Source organism: Empidonax traillii, unplaced genomic scaffold (genome assembly GCF_003031625.1).
Source record: "Empidonax traillii isolate 1590-97213 ecotype Southwest subspecies unplaced genomic scaffold, ASM303162v1 scaffold30:size3273891, whole genome shotgun sequence".
In the NCBI taxonomy this organism is placed as follows: domain Eukaryota; kingdom Metazoa; phylum Chordata; class Aves; order Passeriformes; family Tyrannidae; genus Empidonax; species Empidonax traillii.
In genome coordinates, this window is record NW_020955223.1 from 278,813 (window position 1) to 297,667 (window position 18,855).

The 18,855-nt window shown below is 39.3% G+C and overlaps 1 protein-coding gene, 1 long non-coding RNA gene and 1 other non-coding gene across 3 annotated transcripts in view; 1 reads left to right on the top strand and 2 right to left on the bottom strand.

The window, feature by feature from the left end:
- COL1A2 (collagen type I alpha 2 chain) overlaps positions 1 to 8,052 on the top strand; it is a 39,698-nt gene extending 31,646 nt beyond the window's left edge. Inside the window, exons 41-52 of the mRNA XM_027910641.1 lie at positions 14 to 121; positions 603 to 710; positions 2,051 to 2,104; positions 2,208 to 2,315; positions 2,513 to 2,566; positions 2,866 to 2,973; positions 3,676 to 3,729; positions 3,868 to 3,975; positions 4,351 to 4,597; positions 5,008 to 5,198; positions 6,318 to 6,560; positions 7,161 to 8,052. Coding sequence (XP_027766442.1) covers positions 14 to 121; positions 603 to 710; positions 2,051 to 2,104; positions 2,208 to 2,315; positions 2,513 to 2,566; positions 2,866 to 2,973; positions 3,676 to 3,729; positions 3,868 to 3,975; positions 4,351 to 4,597; positions 5,008 to 5,198; positions 6,318 to 6,560; positions 7,161 to 7,307 — 1,530 coding nt within the window. The 3' untranslated portion in view covers positions 7,308 to 8,052. The remainder of the gene's footprint in view (positions 1 to 13; positions 122 to 602; positions 711 to 2,050; positions 2,105 to 2,207; positions 2,316 to 2,512; positions 2,567 to 2,865; positions 2,974 to 3,675; positions 3,730 to 3,867; positions 3,976 to 4,350; positions 4,598 to 5,007; positions 5,199 to 6,317; positions 6,561 to 7,160) is intronic.
- Positions 1 to 18,855, bottom strand: part of LOC114072832 — a 23,835-nt gene continuing 4,980 nt past the window's right edge. The window contains exons 2-3 of the long non-coding RNA XR_003574236.1: positions 586 to 751; positions 1 to 110 (exon numbers count right to left, since the gene is read on the bottom strand). This is a non-coding gene — a long non-coding RNA (uncharacterized LOC114072832). The remainder of the gene's footprint in view (positions 111 to 585; positions 752 to 18,855) is intronic.
- TRNAN-GUU lies at positions 16,548 to 16,621 on the bottom strand. Its single transcript has one exon. It is a non-coding gene; the product is annotated as a tRNA-Asn (tRNA).

Here is an 18,855-nt window from a genome sequence, read left to right on the forward strand (position 1 = left end):
CTTCACATCACAGGGTCCTCCTGGAACCCCAGGTCCTCAGGGTATTCTTGGTGCTCCTGGTATCCTTGGTCTGCCTGGCTCTCGGGGAGAACGTGGTCTTCCAGGCATCTCTGGAGCAACAGTGAGTATATGATTAGTAAACTGCTTTAAACAAATAATGTTTAAAAAACCCAAAACAATACTACCAACCAAAAAAAAAGAAAAACAAACAAACCCAAACAAAAAACCACATCCAAAAAAAACCATTTATGGGAAACCAGGGAAAAGGAGATGTAGATTCTGCTCTTTCCATTGCTGCTGGAAACAGAAGATATGAACCTAACAGACTTTGAGCAATGGAAGAAATTATGGCTTGTTGCAGACAATCAAGACTTTTATCAGCAAGTAAGCATATTTCTGACTGTCATCAGAGGTTTCTGATAGTAAAATTTAGAATGAAGATAATATTTGATATAGTTAGGTATGTTTCACATATCCTGATTCTTCTTCATTTCCTGAACTGGTTTCAGAGAAATGTTTGTTAGATAAAGGCCAAAAGTTCTGTAAGACTGGTTTGTGTTGTATTATAATGTCACATTTTGTTACCACTGTTCCTGTATTAGGGTGAACCTGGTCCCCTGGGTGTTTCTGGTCCTCCTGGTGCCCGTGGTCCCTCTGGTCCTGTGGGTTCTCCTGGTCCAAATGGTGCTCCTGGTGAAGCTGGACGTGATGTAAGCTGTCTTATTCCACTTCAGATTGCTTTTCCTTTATTCTGAGGCAAAGACAAATACACAGAAAAAGTGGATGGAACTGGAGATTGTTCTGCTAGCAGACTTGTACCTTGCAAAGTCTTCAGAGAAAATTATATCAGGATTTTTATAGATATGGATTCCCATCCCTAATTAGGTGACAAATTCTTCAAGGCACAACTTATGTCTGAAATACATTCTGGAGTCACTATCAGAATCTTTTGACTTCTTTACTTAATTGCCAAGAAAGATGAAGTGGGGAAAAGATTACTTCATTGTTGGAACTGAGAACAAATAGTACATTCTGAGGGATTTACTCTGGCTATAGAGAAGAGTATATCACAAAAGCCTTGTTTATCAACAAATTTTCCTAAACATCATGTAAGACACATTATACATATCTTTCAGGGACGTATAAAAATTGTAGTATAATTGTAGTATAATATACCTCAAGTATAAAAATTTACTTGAGGTATCTAGTGATTCACGGTTTTAAAGACAAAGCTTTTTTAAATTAAAACCCACTCAGAAGGCCTATGAAGCACCTTACACAAAGTGTTATAATTCAGTTGTTGGAGTTGTGCAACACCCAGCACCATTTTGGAGTTCTAACAAAACAGATACACTTAAACCTTGTGGCTGAGCTACACAGTGTTTCCCAATGTGAATTCTCTCTCCACAAAACCTGAAGTTTGCAGGGTAAAAGCACTACAGAGCTAAGTCTGGCCTGTGTGGCAGGTACTGCTGAACTGCAGGTTAAGGCACAATGGTGATGTGAGTCCTGTGCAGAAGGTGTAATATGGGAACACTGGACTGGAAAAAATTGTTCCTTCTAATGTCCTGCCTTGTAGGTGATTACTTGGAGAACAGAGCCCTGCTCCAACACCTTCACAGAGTAGCAGATAAACTTATCTGTCCAAGTTAGTAGTTCACCTTAAAGCAGGGTCCTGAGACTTGCAGGATCTCAAAGGGAACAGAGAATAATAATTAAAAAGAAACAAACTTTATGTTCCATGGGAATTTTCTGAAGGAAAAGGTTTGCTTTTGTACACAGTGAAACAGGTGAAGTGAAATTAATGTTCACAAAGGAATCCATTTAACCTTGTGAAGTACTACAGCTAAAGTAATTTAATTTTCTGAGAAAATTAATGTATTTGAGGGATTTGAGAATGGTATCTATAAGGAAGACCTTTTTGTCTTCAAGCTTAATACTATTCCATTCAATGTCTTCTTACTATCATTAGAAGAAATTAAACTGACACACAGTTCCATGTGAGATGAAAGGTGATGGAATTTAATATTTTTTCATGGTCTTTTAACAGGGCAATCCTGGAAATGATGGTCCTCCAGGCCGTGATGGTGCTCCTGGTTTCAAGGTAACTTGTCTGGTTTTTTTATTTCACTGTCATGGAAGAAATATTCCAATATGTGTAATTCAGTAGTAGCACACTCCCTACTGTTGTGTTCCTTTGTTCCCAGGGTGAGCGTGGTGCTCCTGGTAATCCTGGTCCCAGTGGTGCTCTGGGTGCTCCTGGTCCTCATGGCCAAGTTGGTCCTTCTGGAAAGCCTGGAAACCGTGGTGAGCCTGTAAGTTGATGAGACCATTATTTTTTTATTAAGGTCTAAGAGGACTAAGATTTGTCCACCAGACATATATACATAAAATACCTCACACCTCTACAATATGTGGATAATTACTTCACTTTCTGCAAAGATGTGTTGAGCATGGAACCTTCATTAGAACAGTATACAGCAGTGACATGCATTTTCTATTCTTGTTTCAGGGTCCTGCTGGTGCTGTCGGTCCTGCTGGTGCTTTTGGTCCAAGAGGTCTTGCTGTAAGTCTGATTTTAAATATATTACCACATTGATGAAGGAAGAGAAAACATGCTTTAATAATAAGGACTCATGACTCTGCTCAAGATACCAGCCCAAAAAGTAGTGCTTAAGGACCTGTGAATGTTTATGGATCTAGAATCTCAATCAGCATTCTCTTTTATGGGATCAGTCCTGGAAGTTTGGCATTAGCACCCTTCCTGGTTGTGTTAACAGGATGTAATTTATACACACTGGGGCAACCTATGGCATAATGTAGAATGTTTATGCTTATTCCTCTGACTACTGTGTTCCTTCCTAGGGCCCACAAGGTCCACGTGGTGAGAAAGGTCTCCCTGGTGATAAGGGTCCTAGAGGTCTGCCTGGCTTGAAGGGACACAATGGATTGCAGGGTCTTCCTGGTCTGGCTGTAAGTAAATGATTTTTAGGATTTTGAATATAAAGAGAGGGAGGAAAAAAAAAAGGAAATAAGGTCACCCTAGGGTGGAATTATATATGCACCACCCAGCAGATTGATACCACTTACTCCACTCTGCATCATTTTCAAAGGGCATTAAGAGTCTCTTTAACACTCAGTGCTCTCCCTATTAAATGGCAAATTTTAATAGGCTTTTATTAATAATTTTAATAATTAATTATTTTAATGACTTTAGAACTATGAGTACTATTAATTGCCTAGAAACTCGACTGCGTTTGGCTAGCACAGAATTAAAAAAACTCTGTCTTTTTGTTAGTATTTCTTATTTTGACCAGAAATTGTAAAGCCTCTCTATCATAAAGCAGAAGTAATTTATGAATTTTCTTCCCTTTTAAATTGAGGTATTGCCTTCAGGAATTCTGACTTTTATTTTAAAGCCTTCTCTGAAAGCTGAAGAAACAATATAGAGAATTGTATAGGTTATCCCATTAAATACCTCTTTACGCCCTCTCTCTTTCCTCCCCAAAACAGGCAGTTTAAATTCCATTTATAATGGAATTATATTATACTTCATTAATAAATGTAATTAGCCCTAGAATACCATTCTCCGACTATAGCTCCTTCTTGAATCATGCAAACACAAACATGTGCCACTGCTTTTTTTAACGACTGTGTATGTATCTTCCCCAATAGGGACAACATGGTGATCAAGGTCCTCCTGGTAACAATGGCCCTGCTGGCCCAAGGGTATGTGAATTTCAAACCATTTCTAATTTCTAATAATTCTCCCATTACTTTTGTGCAATATATATGTACACTCCCATTTATACGAATCTCTATTTGTAGTGTTTTTACCATCATTAAACTGTTCAAATTTCCTTTTAGGGTCCACCTGGTCCCTCTGGTCCTCCTGGTAAAGATGGTCGCAATGGTCTCCCTGGACCTATTGGCCCTGCTGGTGTGCGTGGCTCTCACGGTAGCCAAGGTCCTGCTGTGAGTATAACTCTTATTTTTTTGATTTAACACATTTATGTCGCACAAGAAGCCTAGCAGTGTAGGAATATATGTGAGTTTATTTATTAAAAAAAATATTAAACATTTCCCTGTTAGGTCTAAACTTGAAGTCCTTGTTCACTCCTTACAACCAGACAGCAAATACACAAAGGAGTGTGGTAGTCCTACACTGCATCTTCCACTGCTTCAGCCCATAGCAATCACCACAGGGCAAGTCCATATGTGCTGCCTCTGATTAGAGCTAGGGGTGCCAGGAGTTAAGTAGGACTACGTATGTGTATGTGTATGCATTTGATTGAGAGAAAAATATATCTAACAGAATGACTCTTGTCTTTTGCTTTTGGAAAACTTTAGGGTCCTCCTGGACCTCCTGGTCCCCCTGGTCCCCCTGGTCCCAATGGTGGTGGATATGAAGTTGGCTTTGATGCAGAATACTACCGGGCTGATCAGCCTTCTCTCAGACCCAAGGATTATGAAGTTGATGCCACTCTGAAAACACTGAACAACCAAATTGAGACCCTGCTGACCCCAGAAGGCTCCAAAAAGAACCCAGCTCGCACCTGTCGTGACCTAAGACTTAGCCACCCAGAATGGAGCAGCGGTATGTTGGTGCCAGATATTTACCCTTTCTGGCTCGGAATCCATATAGCTTATTAACTTCCTTTGGTGGCATCCTTGGCCACCTGGCAAAAATGCTAAATGACAAAGAGGTTATTGCTGTCTCCACTGAAAATAGATACATTTTGAAAAGCTCTTTATAGTTATTGCTGCACATTATTCCAATAATTTTTTCAAAACAATGCAAAAATACTTAACCCTAGATTTCAAATACAGTTACTTATACCCTAACAATCCAAAATATCTATGCATCCCACTTATCACCTTAATATTGTACCTAGCTGTGATACTTATGGCCTCTCTCTGAGTTCCTATATCAGACAGGTGAATATGAACTGAATGCAAAGGTTAAGCTGAGTGAACTGTTGTTCACATTTCTTTCCTCGATGGCAGGCTTCTACTGGATTGATCCCAACCAAGGCTGCTCTGCAGATGCCATTAGAGTATACTGTGACTTTGCCACTGGTGAGACTTGCATTTATGCCAACCCTGACAATATTCCCGCTAAGAACTGGTATATCAACAAGAATCCCAAGGACAAGAAGCACATATGGTTTAGTGAAACTATCAATGGAGGCAGCCAGGTAAGTGATGTATGGGAGGATGACTGTTTTCTACATGCTGTCTGAAGAGTTCCCAACTCTCTGACTCTCAGCAATCAAGCAGATAAATTGAACTCTCTTAGAGGAGAAATATGGAAAAGGGAACTAACTACCTTTTATCTCAAGGGCACAGAGCTCTGGTTCTGGTTTAGATCACAGTTTGTTAAAAGTGTTTCTCAGTATTGTTCTAATATTTCTTATGTCTACTAATGATCAATTCAGCATGACTAATGGCTATTGCTGAGGGAAGCCTGGACTGCAATATGGTACAATAGTGTAAAGACAGTCCAGAAATTCTGAAAAAGTAAGACAACCAGATTTGCTTACTCTTTTAATAGAGATTTTCTTACATATGACACTGTTCCTGAAGAACATATTTATATAATTATATATTTATATTACACATCACAGATCCACAGTGTATGCCACAGTAACATACAGAATTGTCAGTGTAAATAAAAACAAGAAATGTCTTCTTGCACCATCCCAGCCAATTACAAATAAATCACTTTTGTACATTGAAGGAGGTCTAATTACATAATTCTTAAATGAAATTGAGTTGATCTTGTGATGAAATCAAAGTGTCCAAGATCTGTAATATTAGAGGATTAGACTGATCCCACTGGGTCAAAACAATCTAGGGTCCTGTTTCTTACAGTCACTAAAAGTAGATGCCATAAAAAGAATTTAGGAATGAGACAAACATTTGTAATATCCACAGACACTATCCTATTAGACTCGGAAAAAAAAAAAAAAGGGATTCAGTGTTTTCTTGAGACAGACAATATTTCTGTGTATATGTGGAAACAGTAAATTGTCTTCCTTGAACTTATTTGATCTTGTCTCTGAATCCACATAAACTGTTAGCACCATATCTTGGAACAGAGTTCTACAGATTAACTACATTCACTTATGTCTGGTTGTCAGTCTACCTCCTACTAGTTTTATTTGATACTCTTTAGCTCTGAAATGGCAATAGACAAGTGATTGCAGACCTAGGTGATTCTTTTTTTTAATGTCTCTAGAGCGACTATCATACACTTGCACTACATCCTTCTTTCCCCACCAATACAAGTGACTGGGTTCCTCTCTGTTTTTCAGTTTGAATACAATAGTGAAGGAGTGACCTCAAAGGATATGGCCACCCAACTTGCCTTCATGCGTCTGCTGGCCAACCACGCCTCCCAGAACATCACCTACCACTGCAAGAACAGCATTGCCTACATGGATGCGGAAACTGGCAACCTCAAAAAGGCTATTATGCTGCAGGGATCCAACGATGTTGAGCTACGAGCTGAAGGCAATAGCAGATTCACTTTCAGTGTCCTCGAGGATGGATGCTCGGTAAGTAACATAGAATCCATGGGCACAGTGACTGTCTGTGTTTAAGCACATGATTGGGGACAGAGTCATGCTTTGATTCACTTAGATAATCAGTTAAACCAGAAATTTTTACCCAATGAAGATAAATAGCCTACAAACCCAACTAGTCCAGATCCTTAACAAGTGGAAAGGACTGGGGTACAAATGCATCTTATCTTGTACTGTGCAGTGTGGCAGAAAAAAAAAAAAAAAGCTTTTCAGAGGGAGGAGATCCAAATTCTGTGTAAGCAGAAGGCTGATGAAAAAAAACTGCACAAGCTGTAGAAGGGGCAGAATCTCTAAGTCCTGAAACACTCAGGCAGGGTTCTCTGTGGATTTAACATCAGTGTAAATAAATACCTAATTGCAGTTTATGTAGAGCATTACACATACAACTTCAGAAGATTCAAGTAAATATTTTATCTGTGTCAGAAATCTAAATTGTTGGATATTGGGTATCTGATTTGCAAACAATGGAAGCAAATTAATACAAAATTCTTTCAGAAATTATCCATTCAGGTGAAACAATTACATAATACTATGAACAATGCAATAACGATTGAAATTAATCTTGTCTTACAGAGAAAGAACAATGAATGGGGCAAAACAATCATTGAATACAGAACAAATAAGCCATCCCGCTTGCCCATTCTTGACATTGCACCTTTGGATATTGGCAGCGCTGACCAAGAATTCGGTTTGGACATTGGCCCAGTCTGTTTTAAATGAATGAACTAAAATTAACTTAAAGCCTCTTCCAAATTATTCTCTTGTCATTTCTTTTTATAATGAAAGCTGACTCCTTCCATTTCTTCTGTTCATCTACTTGCTTAAACTCTGGGCGAAAGAGAAGGAGAAGAACTGATTGGAGCATTGTGCAATGAAATTTAATACAGCCCCAAACGGACTTGGAAGTCTTTCAAGATTTAACACCTTGTTTTGGGAAATGTCAACCTTTGTAAAGAAAAAAAAAAAACCAAAATAAAAAGTCATGAAAGTTTGCACCATTTGTGGCCTTTGAATATCTTCCACAGAGGAAGTTTAAATCCACAACTTCCAAAGGTTTAAACTACCTCATACACTAAATCAAGTGTGATCCACATCTTTTGTAGGAGCTTCTCCATACAATCTGGGGTACTTTCAGTTCCAGTCAAAATACAGTGGTGCTAATTGCATAATTACAGAGTATCTTTCCAATACTTGAACTTCGATGGTGCTAATGACATTTAAAGTATTGCTTCTTGTTTCTTTGAAGTCTGTCTTAAAACATAGAATGTCCTGTCTCACCCACAGCTTAAGCATGTGGATCATTTTTCCTCATCTTTGTCCTCTTCCTCCAAAATCAGGTGCTCCTGCTTTCAAATCTCATTTCCATCTTCTACAAAGGGTAAAAAAAAAAAAAATCATCATTTCTCAAAAAAAAAAAAAGAAAATGTATTTTGTATATGTGAGATGTTTAAATAAATTGTGAAAAAAAGTAATGAAATAAAGCATGTCCAGTGTTCCAAAAGAAACTATTTAATGAGTTAAGTTACTTGCTTAGATGCATTGGCAGATACTTGCACCCAGATTTTATAATACATTTGCATCGCTGTAACTCTGTTAGCCCATTGCTGTAAAACCTTTGCTTAAAGCCTTGGGAGGCTGCCTACACCTTTCTTAAGGATGTGATTGTCTACTTGACTCTTCCTTTCAACACCACCTTTTGAAAAGACCCCAAGAAACTCACTCGGTAACTCTCTGCCTCATAGTATGAGAAGTTCAGAAGCAGAAATAATTCCTTCCTATTTTTCCAAATGTTAAGCAGGGTTAATGGCTGAAAGGAAGATCATCATCTCACTTAAAGGTAGAAGGAAAATGAAGCTTCTGTCTTGCACTTGGAGACAGAAAGCTCTTGAGAAAGCTGTGCTGGATGGTGCTGTGCTATAATCAGCAGAACTGTGCCGGTGTGCTTTAGAAAGGATGTGCAGAAGTCCGTACAAGGAATCTCAAATTCAGTTGTCTTGTCAGGAAGGTCAGGGTTTGTTAGGCCCTTGCAGTTTGTTCAGTTCTGTATGAGACACAGAACTACCTGCTGTTGCTAACCTTAATAATTTGCCTTCACAAAAAACATCACGAGAAGCAAAGACTGTTCTTCTCTGAGACCTTTCAAGAGAGTGATAAAACCCTAAATGAACTGCAATTACAACAGCCATGATTTTGGAATTGAGAACGTGCTTGGGACAACACAGAAAGGCCCATGAAGACAACAGCAAAAGCAGGTAAGGGGAGAGGTGAGAAAGGCTTAGTCAGCAGGAACCCCCAAAGGGGAGCATGAGGAAAATACCAGAATAAAGTCCCTGTAACCTGAAGAAAGCACCACTCCAAAGGCTAACAGTGGAGAGGCTGAAGGCAGCTCCAAAGGGTGCAAGGAGGAATAAGCAATAAAAACTCTTTCTAAAGACATTTTTTTGTTTTTGGTTGTAATGAACCAATGAAGAAAAAAGGGAAAATTTTAAAACATGACCTTAAGTGCATCTACTATGTGCCTGCAGCTGTGTGTGGCATTAGTAAAGAGAGGAATTTCTGTGATAAAATACAGCCCCTTTTTTCTTCACTGAGTTAAACATACTGCAGGTAAATACCTGCATTTACTCATTGGATGATAATGATGATTCTTCAAGAGTTCATATTTCAAACATTGTTTTACTATTTCAAAATAAATTTTTTGTTGTTATAAAAAGAAAATAATTCAATGCTTTAAAATTGTAAGAGTTTCTTTTCTCATGTAGATTAACTTCAAACCAGGCAGTTCCTATAAGGACTGAAAAGATAATATTTCATCTTTCGGTCTATGTAATCTGCTAGGATGTATGCAAAGGTTATTGCTAGGACTGGAAGGTGGACTTTTGCTGCCTGAGGAGGAAAAAACAAACCAAAAAAAACCCACAGTTAAAGGGCCACTTGAGGCTTAGAAATGAGACTACAAAGGGAAACACTGTCTCTTTTGTCATCCTCTGATTTCTCCTTTATCTTCTATTCCATGCCATGTACTGCTAGGCAGAAAACACTTCCTTTACATCAGCTCATTGATAACATCCAAATTCTATGTTTTCAGACCTTTGCCACAAAAGCAGCCTCATTTGGAAATTAAATAAAAAAATACATGGTGCCTACCCCACAATTTCCAGCCTCATTAGCACCAAGAAGATACTCAGTTTGGCCTACAGGTTTTGAGCTCATCAAAATTTATTGCATGATCAAGTATTTTGCTTATGTTATGTACAATATTGAAGAAACTGTCTTTCAAGGATCATAGCCGAAAATAAGTGAGGTCAATGGCAGACAAGGCAGGGAGCTTTCATATTGTCTAATTTTGGGAATATAAAGTGTTGAATAAACTGGTAAAGTGGTCTTAATTATCTTTAGGAGTAGTCTGCCTACCTATATGGATTATCTCTTGAGAATTTAATTATCAGCAGCAATATATCTAGATCATTTGCATAAATTAGCTAAGACAGTAAGGATAAAATAGGTTAAAGAAACCTGGAAGGGAAGGAAAACAGCTGGAGTAAGTAAGAGAAAGTCAAAGTTTGCAGGAAGCCCTGGCTGTAGTGCATCAGAAGAGAACTGCTGGAGAAGCCGTGTAGAGCTGGGTAGAGAGACCGCGGACATGCACAGTGCTTGGTTGTGATACAATTATGCAAATGAAGGTACTGCAACATTCAGATCGTTCTTCTGCCAGGAATCTGTGGGATCAATCACCTCCACTCATGTGATCAATAAATGGGATCTGTTTGTGAGCTCCTCTTACTCCATCTCCCCAGGAGATGAACAGAGGTTAAAGGGCTCCTGCCAGAAGGTGCTTTGAATTGTATCTAAGCTGAAGCCAGATGTCTCTAGTGCAAATATTCCTTACTGTATCCATAAATCTTACTAAAGTCTTTAGAAGCATTTAAAGTGCCTCTGCATGTATGAACTGGGCTTGCTACATAGTCTTCTTGACACCTAAATTTTACTAGCTGTGGTGGGCAACAGATCTTGAAGCTGGTTTACACTTTTATAAGTATATATTTCCATTAAAACAACCCTATCTCAGTCATTCAGCCTGTGATCCCAATATACAGGGCAATCATTTGGATAAAGGGGAATCACTCAAGTAAAAATTAATCAAAAAACCCAGTAGTTTCCAGGGGGTGATGAATTCAGTCTCCCTTTTCCTTGCTCATCTTGAGCATAACTTGCTTGCCTGGGCCCTGTTTCCCATTGCAGCAGGCTCAGCTGGCATCATGTTGGGTTCTCTGTAGCAGATGCTTTTGTGTGAATATGGCCTAAATGGACAAAAAACAGGGGCAACAAGAACACCATAAATCTGACCATCACAGAATGAGAAGAAACCCAAAACCCAGAAAGTGATTGTAGAAGGGGCAGTTGTAACTGTGCAGCCTACTTCACTGGGAAGAGAATCATGAGACACTGACAGTCATCTTAAGGATCAGTGTTCGTCAGTTTAAAATATGAATACTGTGCTAAACACTATGAATGGACAAATTTCCTTTAATATAAGTGAGTGACAAAACAGCATTAACAGATTAATGAATCTACACTTCCACCACACAGGTCTAAGTTGCAGCTTTTGATGTGACTTCTGATTAGTTTTCCTGTAGTGGTTTCAGATAGGATCTCCTGGAAACTGCTTTCCCATCACCCACTTGATGCAAGGTTTTACAGTATTAGAATCATGTCTACAAATCCCAAAAAAATGAAATAACAGTAAATTGAAATAAAACAATTCCTAGACATGCAAACAGAAGAAATTCCTAATTCATCTAGTTTTAATCACACCTCATTCTGAGCTCATCAAAAATCCACTGAATTTCTAGAGTTTCTCCATGAATCTTAGATGTTATGAATGCAACCTGTGTATATAAACAAAAAAAGGCTTCATGTCTATATTCTAAGGATGGAATAAATTTGTCCTTTCCTGGAAAACACGGGATTGAATATAGGTGTTACATGAGCAAAATTACATTAACAAAATTTCCTAAACATGATTCCATGCCTATGTATACTCTCCAATTATTACAGAAATTATGGTTCTCGTTAAGGCAAATATAGCTACCAAAACAAACAAATAGAACTATTAAAACAAATACATTTGAATGCTATTTTGAACACCAGCTTTTGAAATATAATTCATTCCAATAATTATTATCAATATCTTATTGCTTTCAAGCTACTGAAATTGGCTCTTCGGGTGAAATGCCGATTCTGATGAGCCTTAGTGAAAGAGAGAGCAGTTCTGCATTTCCAATGGCATTGTGCACCACCTACTGACTCATACGCAAATTACTGGCCCTGAAGAGTATTTTTCTAGTTTTTTTTTCCTGAATTCCCAGTCATTTTTACTGTCCAAATATTCTGAGCTGCCTGTGGCTATTTCTCCAAAACATCAGCCTCAGAACTCATCCTAAAAATATATCAACATATCAGAAGAACACTTATCAAAACCAAGAAACCTTCTGGTAGAAAACTGCATGCTCACTCAGGGTAGAAAAAAGGCAAAAATAGTTCAGTATTTCAGTTGTCAGGTTCTATGAATCTGAATTTACCTTCTCTATGAACTGGTCTAAAGGAAATGTTTTTTCTTCATGAAATCACAGAATCCTCTGAGTTGGATGGGACTGACAAGGATCATTAAATCCAGTTCCTGAGCAAATGGCTCATACAAGGATCAAACCCACAACCTTAGTATTAGTTGGGCTATGCTCTAACCAGGTGAGCTAATCTCAGGACTGAAATCCTTCCTCCATAGTAAGTTTTTCTGGGCAATTTTATCCAAAGTTGTTAACCACTACCTTTTGATTAAGGTATTTAACATCTTGAAGTGATAGAGTCTGCTCCCCATTCCCAGGAAATTCTCTACAACAGTGCCTAGAATGTGTGTCAAGAAGAGTCACCCAAATAGAGCCTGCCTTAATTTGGGAAAAACGCTTTTCACAATTTTGGGGGGTTAATAGTCTTTTTTACCTTCTTGTTTATTTTTATCTTTCAGCATTTAACAGGGAATAAGACTAATTCCTCAATTCGAAAGAACATCCATTGCTGTTACAGCTTTACCTGCCTCTATACCATGTTTGGTTTACCACAGTCATATGAAATTTCAATTCCTACAGAAACTGCACAGAGCCAAATTTATTGGTTCCCCAGATTCTGCAATGATATTCTAAGGACCTCTGGAAAACCACATCCATGCAGACCGCCAGCCTCACAGCACACAAAGAGTAGAACTGGAGTTCTACGTAGTTTCTCTCAGCTACTTTAAGATGCTACAGATACAAGAGAAACAAAATAGATACAATAGATACAAAAAGACACAATAGATACAAATAGATACAATAGGTCCTTTGAACTTTTACCCGGTCCATATATGGCTCTTGGGTACAGACTTCAAATACTTTGTTTCAAAAGTACCTGTAGCTTTTGAAACTATTGTTTTTGCTAATTGCATCCAATCTGCTGAATAGTTTAAGAGTTAATGTTAAGAATTTCTTGCAAGACAAGCTGTGGTTTGTGCCTGCAGATGACAGTGTCCCTGCCTGTCACGAGGTGAGAGGAACCAGCATTTCATGTCCCTCCTCCTGAGCTGGGATACCCTCAGCTGCTTTGGGAACAGCAGGTTTTTGTCCCTCCTGGAGATTCAGGAGCTGCATTCCTACCCCCCATGGACCTACCTCCCACAGATTAACTATTAAATAGGCATTTTAACAAGCATGTCCAATAGTAAACAGCACTGTTTCTAAGACCTTGCTCATGTTTAAAGTAGTGTTTCTCTGGCCCTGTATACAATGGTATTACCATGTCCACAGCCTTTCCTGTTGTCTATATATCAGGATCTCAGAGATCTATTTGTTGTAACAAGACTTGAGTATCCATTTGTAGTGGGTTGACCCTGGCTGGATGCCAGGTACTCAATACAGCTGCTCTCTCACTCCCCTCTGCAACCGGACAAAGGAGATAAACAAACAAACAAACAAACAGAGAAGGATTTATGAATTAAGATCTGGGAGAGGTCAGTTACTGATTACCTTCACAGGCAAAACAGACTCAAAGTGGGGATAGTACTTGAATTTATTACTAACAGGATCAGAGCAAAAGAGTGAGAAGTAAAGTAATCTTAAAAACACCTTCCTCCCCACCCCTCCTTCCTTCCATGTTCTCCCTCCTCACCTTCAGCAGTGCAGGGTGACAGGAATGGGGGTTATGGTCAGTTGTTGTTTCTGCTGCTGCTCAGAGAGAGGAGTCCTTCCCCTGCTCCTGTGGGGTCCCTCCCATGGGAGACAGTCCTTGATGGACCTCTCCAACGTGAGTCCATCCCTCAGGCAGCAGATCTTCCCTAACTGTTGTCCCGTGGGTCACTTGTCCATGGGGTGCAGTCCTTCACAAATGAGCTGCTCCATCGTGGGGCCCCCATAGGGGCTACAAGTCCTACCTTGGAAAAACCTGCTCCAGCATAGGCTTCCCTCTCCACGGGCTGCAGATCTCTGGCAGGACCCTGCTCCATCTTGGATTTCCCATGGGCTCACAGCCTCCTTCATTCATCCACCTGCTCCAGCATGGGCCCCTCCATGGGCTGCAGGTGGGTCTCTGCACCCCGATGGTCCTCCATGGGCTGCAGGGGCACAGCTGCCCCACCATGGTCTGCACCATGGGCTGCAGGGCCTCAGCTCTGGTGCCTGGAAATCCTCCTCCCCCTCCTTCTGCACTGACCTTGGTGTCTGCATTGTTGTTCCAATGTTCTCACTCGGTTCTTCCCTGGTTGGAATTCTCATCTGTGCAACAACCTTTGGTTCCTAATTATGTTACCACAGAGGCGTTTCTATCACTTCTAATTGGCTTAGCTTTGGCCAGCTGAAGGAAGCTCGTCCTGGAGCCGGCAGGCATTGGCTCCACCAGACATGGGAAGCTTCTAACAGAAGCCACCCCTGTCACCCCCGCCCACTACCAAAACCCAGCCACAGAAACCCACTACAGAATTCCAGGTGTCACCACTCTGTTAATAAAACTATGGGCCAGGGGCTGACCTTCGGACTGAGTTTCTCTCTCATCTTCCTTCTAGGTGCATAGCAATGTTCTTATATTTTCCTTCAGAAAGCTTCAAAAGCTTGGTGTAAAAATCTGTTCTCTATGTTAACTCTACATAAATACTGTGGAAATTTCACATGCAACAACTCAGTAGCTATTTTCTGTGGGTTTTGTCTGAACAACTCCTTTACCTCTTTGCCAAACACATGACAATGCACAGCCCAAACACAACATGAAATCTATTTGCATTGCTTCCTAGTGACTCCTTCATCTGTTTCTTAGCATGGTTATGAAGTGTAATAGATTTTTCAGTAAACTCATAGCCTTTTACTATCTGAAGCTCTGAAATTTAGGATAGCACGATGTTCTAAAAAAATATTAATTTTAAACTCATTATCTGGTACGATCTGAATCTAGTGTGTTGAAAACAAACTGGAATTTGAAGTCTGTTTCCAAGTTGCTTTGCACTCTTCTGCCACCTGGAGGGCACAGAGGCACCTTCTGAAAACTAGAAGCTGTTTTTCTTGCTCCTTATTTGTAGAGTAGAAGCATTCTGTCAAAGCCAACAGACAAGATCAAATATCTCATCTGGTTTTATTAGCAGCTCTATTGCACCTAGATCAAAGCCAGAATTTTTTCTTGGTTATTGGCTCGTCTCTTCACTAGGTAATTGTCAGCTTCCTGCTCCCAAGTTGATAGAATGCTGGAGAATTTGCCTTCAGCTTTGAAAGCAGCATTTTGATTGCCTCTTTCCTAGTATTTAGATCCCTATGCTCCAGCACTAAGAAAGGAAGACATCTCAAAAAGATTGAATTCTTCTTCCACATACCATGAAAACAGGGCTGTGGAGAGAGAGCTCTGTGAGAGAAGGGCTGCCCCACAGAATAGAATCACAGCATCATAGAGTGTTTAGGGGTTGAATGGACCTGAAAGATCATCAATTCAAAACCCCCTGCCATGCATACTAGACCAGGTTGATCAAGGCCTTGTCCAGTCAGGCTTTGAACACTCTGTGGGGGGCAGTGTTCTAAGTGTCGGGGCATCCACAACCTCCCTGGGCAACCTGTCCAGGGTATAACCACCCTCACAGTGAAAAATTTATTCCTAATGTCTTAACTACATTTCTTCTCTTTTAATTTGTACCCATTACTCCTTGTCCTATCACTGAAGTTCCTGCAAAGAGTCCACAAGAGAGCTGCTGAAGGATAATGTCCTTCTTTGTTTTCACTGCATATGGATTTGTTCTGGGTTTAGGCTTTAGAGGAAGTCATATACTGTTAGTTAAGCCTCTCAATACAAGTGTTTTTAAAGCATAAGCAAAAACATCACATAAAAGAATTAGATACATATGACTGTCATGTGAGTAATTATTAAAGTGTGCCATGCACAGGAGATTTAAAGCTAGAAGCAAACAATAACAGCTGTCCTGTAAATTCCAACTCACCAGGCTTTTATATAATATTGCTGCAAGTGACGCAACTACTCACTTATCTGTTAATTCCTAAATGAAAAATCTTTGCTAAGCCTGAGGAGTCACAGTAGCCCATGTTGCTATTTTGTATAAATATATTACATTTCAATATAATAAAATGACACATATACTTTAGAGCTCACAGCAACACAACAGAGCACCATACAGAAAAACATATAGGACACAACAAGGAACACTGCAATATTCTTCTTAAATTAAACCACTTCTATGCAATTTCATTTTAGAATGATGACACGTGGAAATATTTTAGTCTGTTTCCATTGCTGATACTTCAGCAAACCAGGGTTTCAATGAACCTGAGGCTAACAGAGAATTCCAAATTTCCAAAATTTCATAGAATAGTTAGGTTTGGAAAGGATTTTAAGGTCATCTGTTTCCAACCCCCCTGCCACGGCAGAGGAAAGGGGAGAGTACGTCCCTGGGTGGGCTCGAACCACCAACCTTTCGGTTAACAGCCGAACGCGCTTACCGATTGCGCCACAGAGACTCCCTTGTGCCTCCGATCTTCACAATAAAATATAATTTCCACTCCCAAAATAAATTTACCTCCCTAAAAACATTGATTTCAAGTAGCATTTAGTGCAGAGGTGCTAAGAGAGAACATGGTAATCCTATGGCATCTTTATTGCTGGCAGGCAGAACAGAGGGCTTCTAATGCTCCACAAATGCAACACAGCCTGGATGGTGGCTGTGTTGGCTTCCAAAGGCTGCCCCATAAATATAAGGAATTCTGAATATTAAGGAGGCACATCTGGGAGCATAAGGGGAAACCAGGAAGAGGAACATTATGAAAACAAAGTGTTGATAAAATAAGAATAACTCAATTTGACAAGGAACTAACAGTGACTGCCATTTTCCCTCAACCAAGAATCAAGAAAAGAGAAGGGGGAAAAATTTGTACCTGAATACCAAATAACTCATCTGAATTGAAAATTCTTAACCCCTTACCTTGATGGATACAAAGCTCTGAGGATAAGAATCTAAGCAGCTAAAAGAAAAAAAGATCTGCATTAGTGAGCCAAGCAGAGTCCCAGCCTGGACTCAGGACTGTGGGGCTGCACAGAGATGACACAACCCATGATGCAGAAAGGTGCAACCCTTTGACTGTCCTTAATGAAAAGGGACAGATGACATAAGTATTTGCAGTCTATTTATTTCCTTTTCCTGTCTTCCTCCCTCCAATCCACATCTGTTTCCGACCCATAGAAACCCTAAACGAAAACACTATTAAGCCTCCTGTTATAGAACTGCAGATGTATTTATCTCTCAGTAATAAAATTAGGTATGGCCTTCCTATGTGTGATTTCGTAACTACTTCACTTAATATCAGCTTGATTTTAGTAGAGATTATTGAAGAACCATTTTTATAACTTTTACAAAATTAGAAACATGTAAAAGCATGTTAAACATGTAAAATTTGTTATAGAATCTCCAATATCTTACAGGTTTGGGGGTATATTTGTTTTAGCATTTGGCTGCAACAGTACACAGGCTACACTGCTTGACTGAACAAGTCCACTGAGAAAAAACCTTCTTACTCTCTGTACTCTCTCTTCATTAATGCAATCAAATATTTGCAATAGATGACTGCCATGCATGCACGCACTGCATGGAAACTTGATGCTTAGGGAAAAATTGACTGCCATTATGAGGCTGAAAACTCAGCAGTTAAAATGTCTGATGCCATCATTTGGCGAGTACACAAAAGCTGCCAAAGCAAAAGCTGCACTACTGAAACTACTGCACTGTCCAGGAACATGTTGGAAATGCAGCTTTATTTCTGGAATTGCAATATGACCAGAAAAATCCAGCAATACTTCATCATTTAAATTGAGAAGTGATATGGTTTGGGGCATGATAGATGGTACTAATTAATCATTCCACACTTAACCTGTAAGTTAATGTAGGGAATATTCCAGTTATAGTATATGACAAATAGTATGTTCCTTATGAACATATGAATATTTTCCTTCTGAAACTTATAGATTTAAGGTAATTTAATTTTTCTTCCAGTGCTGGTGCTTATATTCCTTGTTATATATACTTGAGAAAAATTAATTACACTCTTATAAACATACAAAAAATCTAAAAGGAAAATATCACATGAGAATGCCCTACTATTCTTCTGACTGAGAATACTTAAATACCAGCTCTCTGTAATAGCTGACTTTATAGTATAGCAGCCATTTAATCTGCTTACATATTTCCAGTCCTTGTGATTGCCTTGTGCCTTTGACTGAGGACAGCAGCTCCAACTCCAGAACATGGAGTAATGTTGTAATGCTGAAAACAGAAGAAAGGAGATTTACCATGAACGAAGCTTATCAGCAAACTTGTATGTGCATGCCAGGTCTGACCCACAGCACAAAGTTCTCCTTCTGTGTACACTGAGCCTGCCAAACAAAGTCAGGAAGTATTAAAGGAAGAATTATCTCATCTAAATTATACCTGTGTAAATGACATCTGTCAAATTTAAACTTATTTTCTAAATTGAACAGAAAGTCGCCATTCCTCCTCATTCACTTTATTCTAACTTTCGAGTAAATTACACTTAAATTGTTGTAAGTAACCACCTTACTTATGACAGTTCTACAGAGGGAGGGCAATGATTTGTTTAAAGTAGATTGGTTCACGATGAGTAAGTGGAATTAGGTGAGATAAACCCCATCATTCCTGACCGGTTTATTATATTGACTCATAGGGGAAATACTGCAGCCAAAA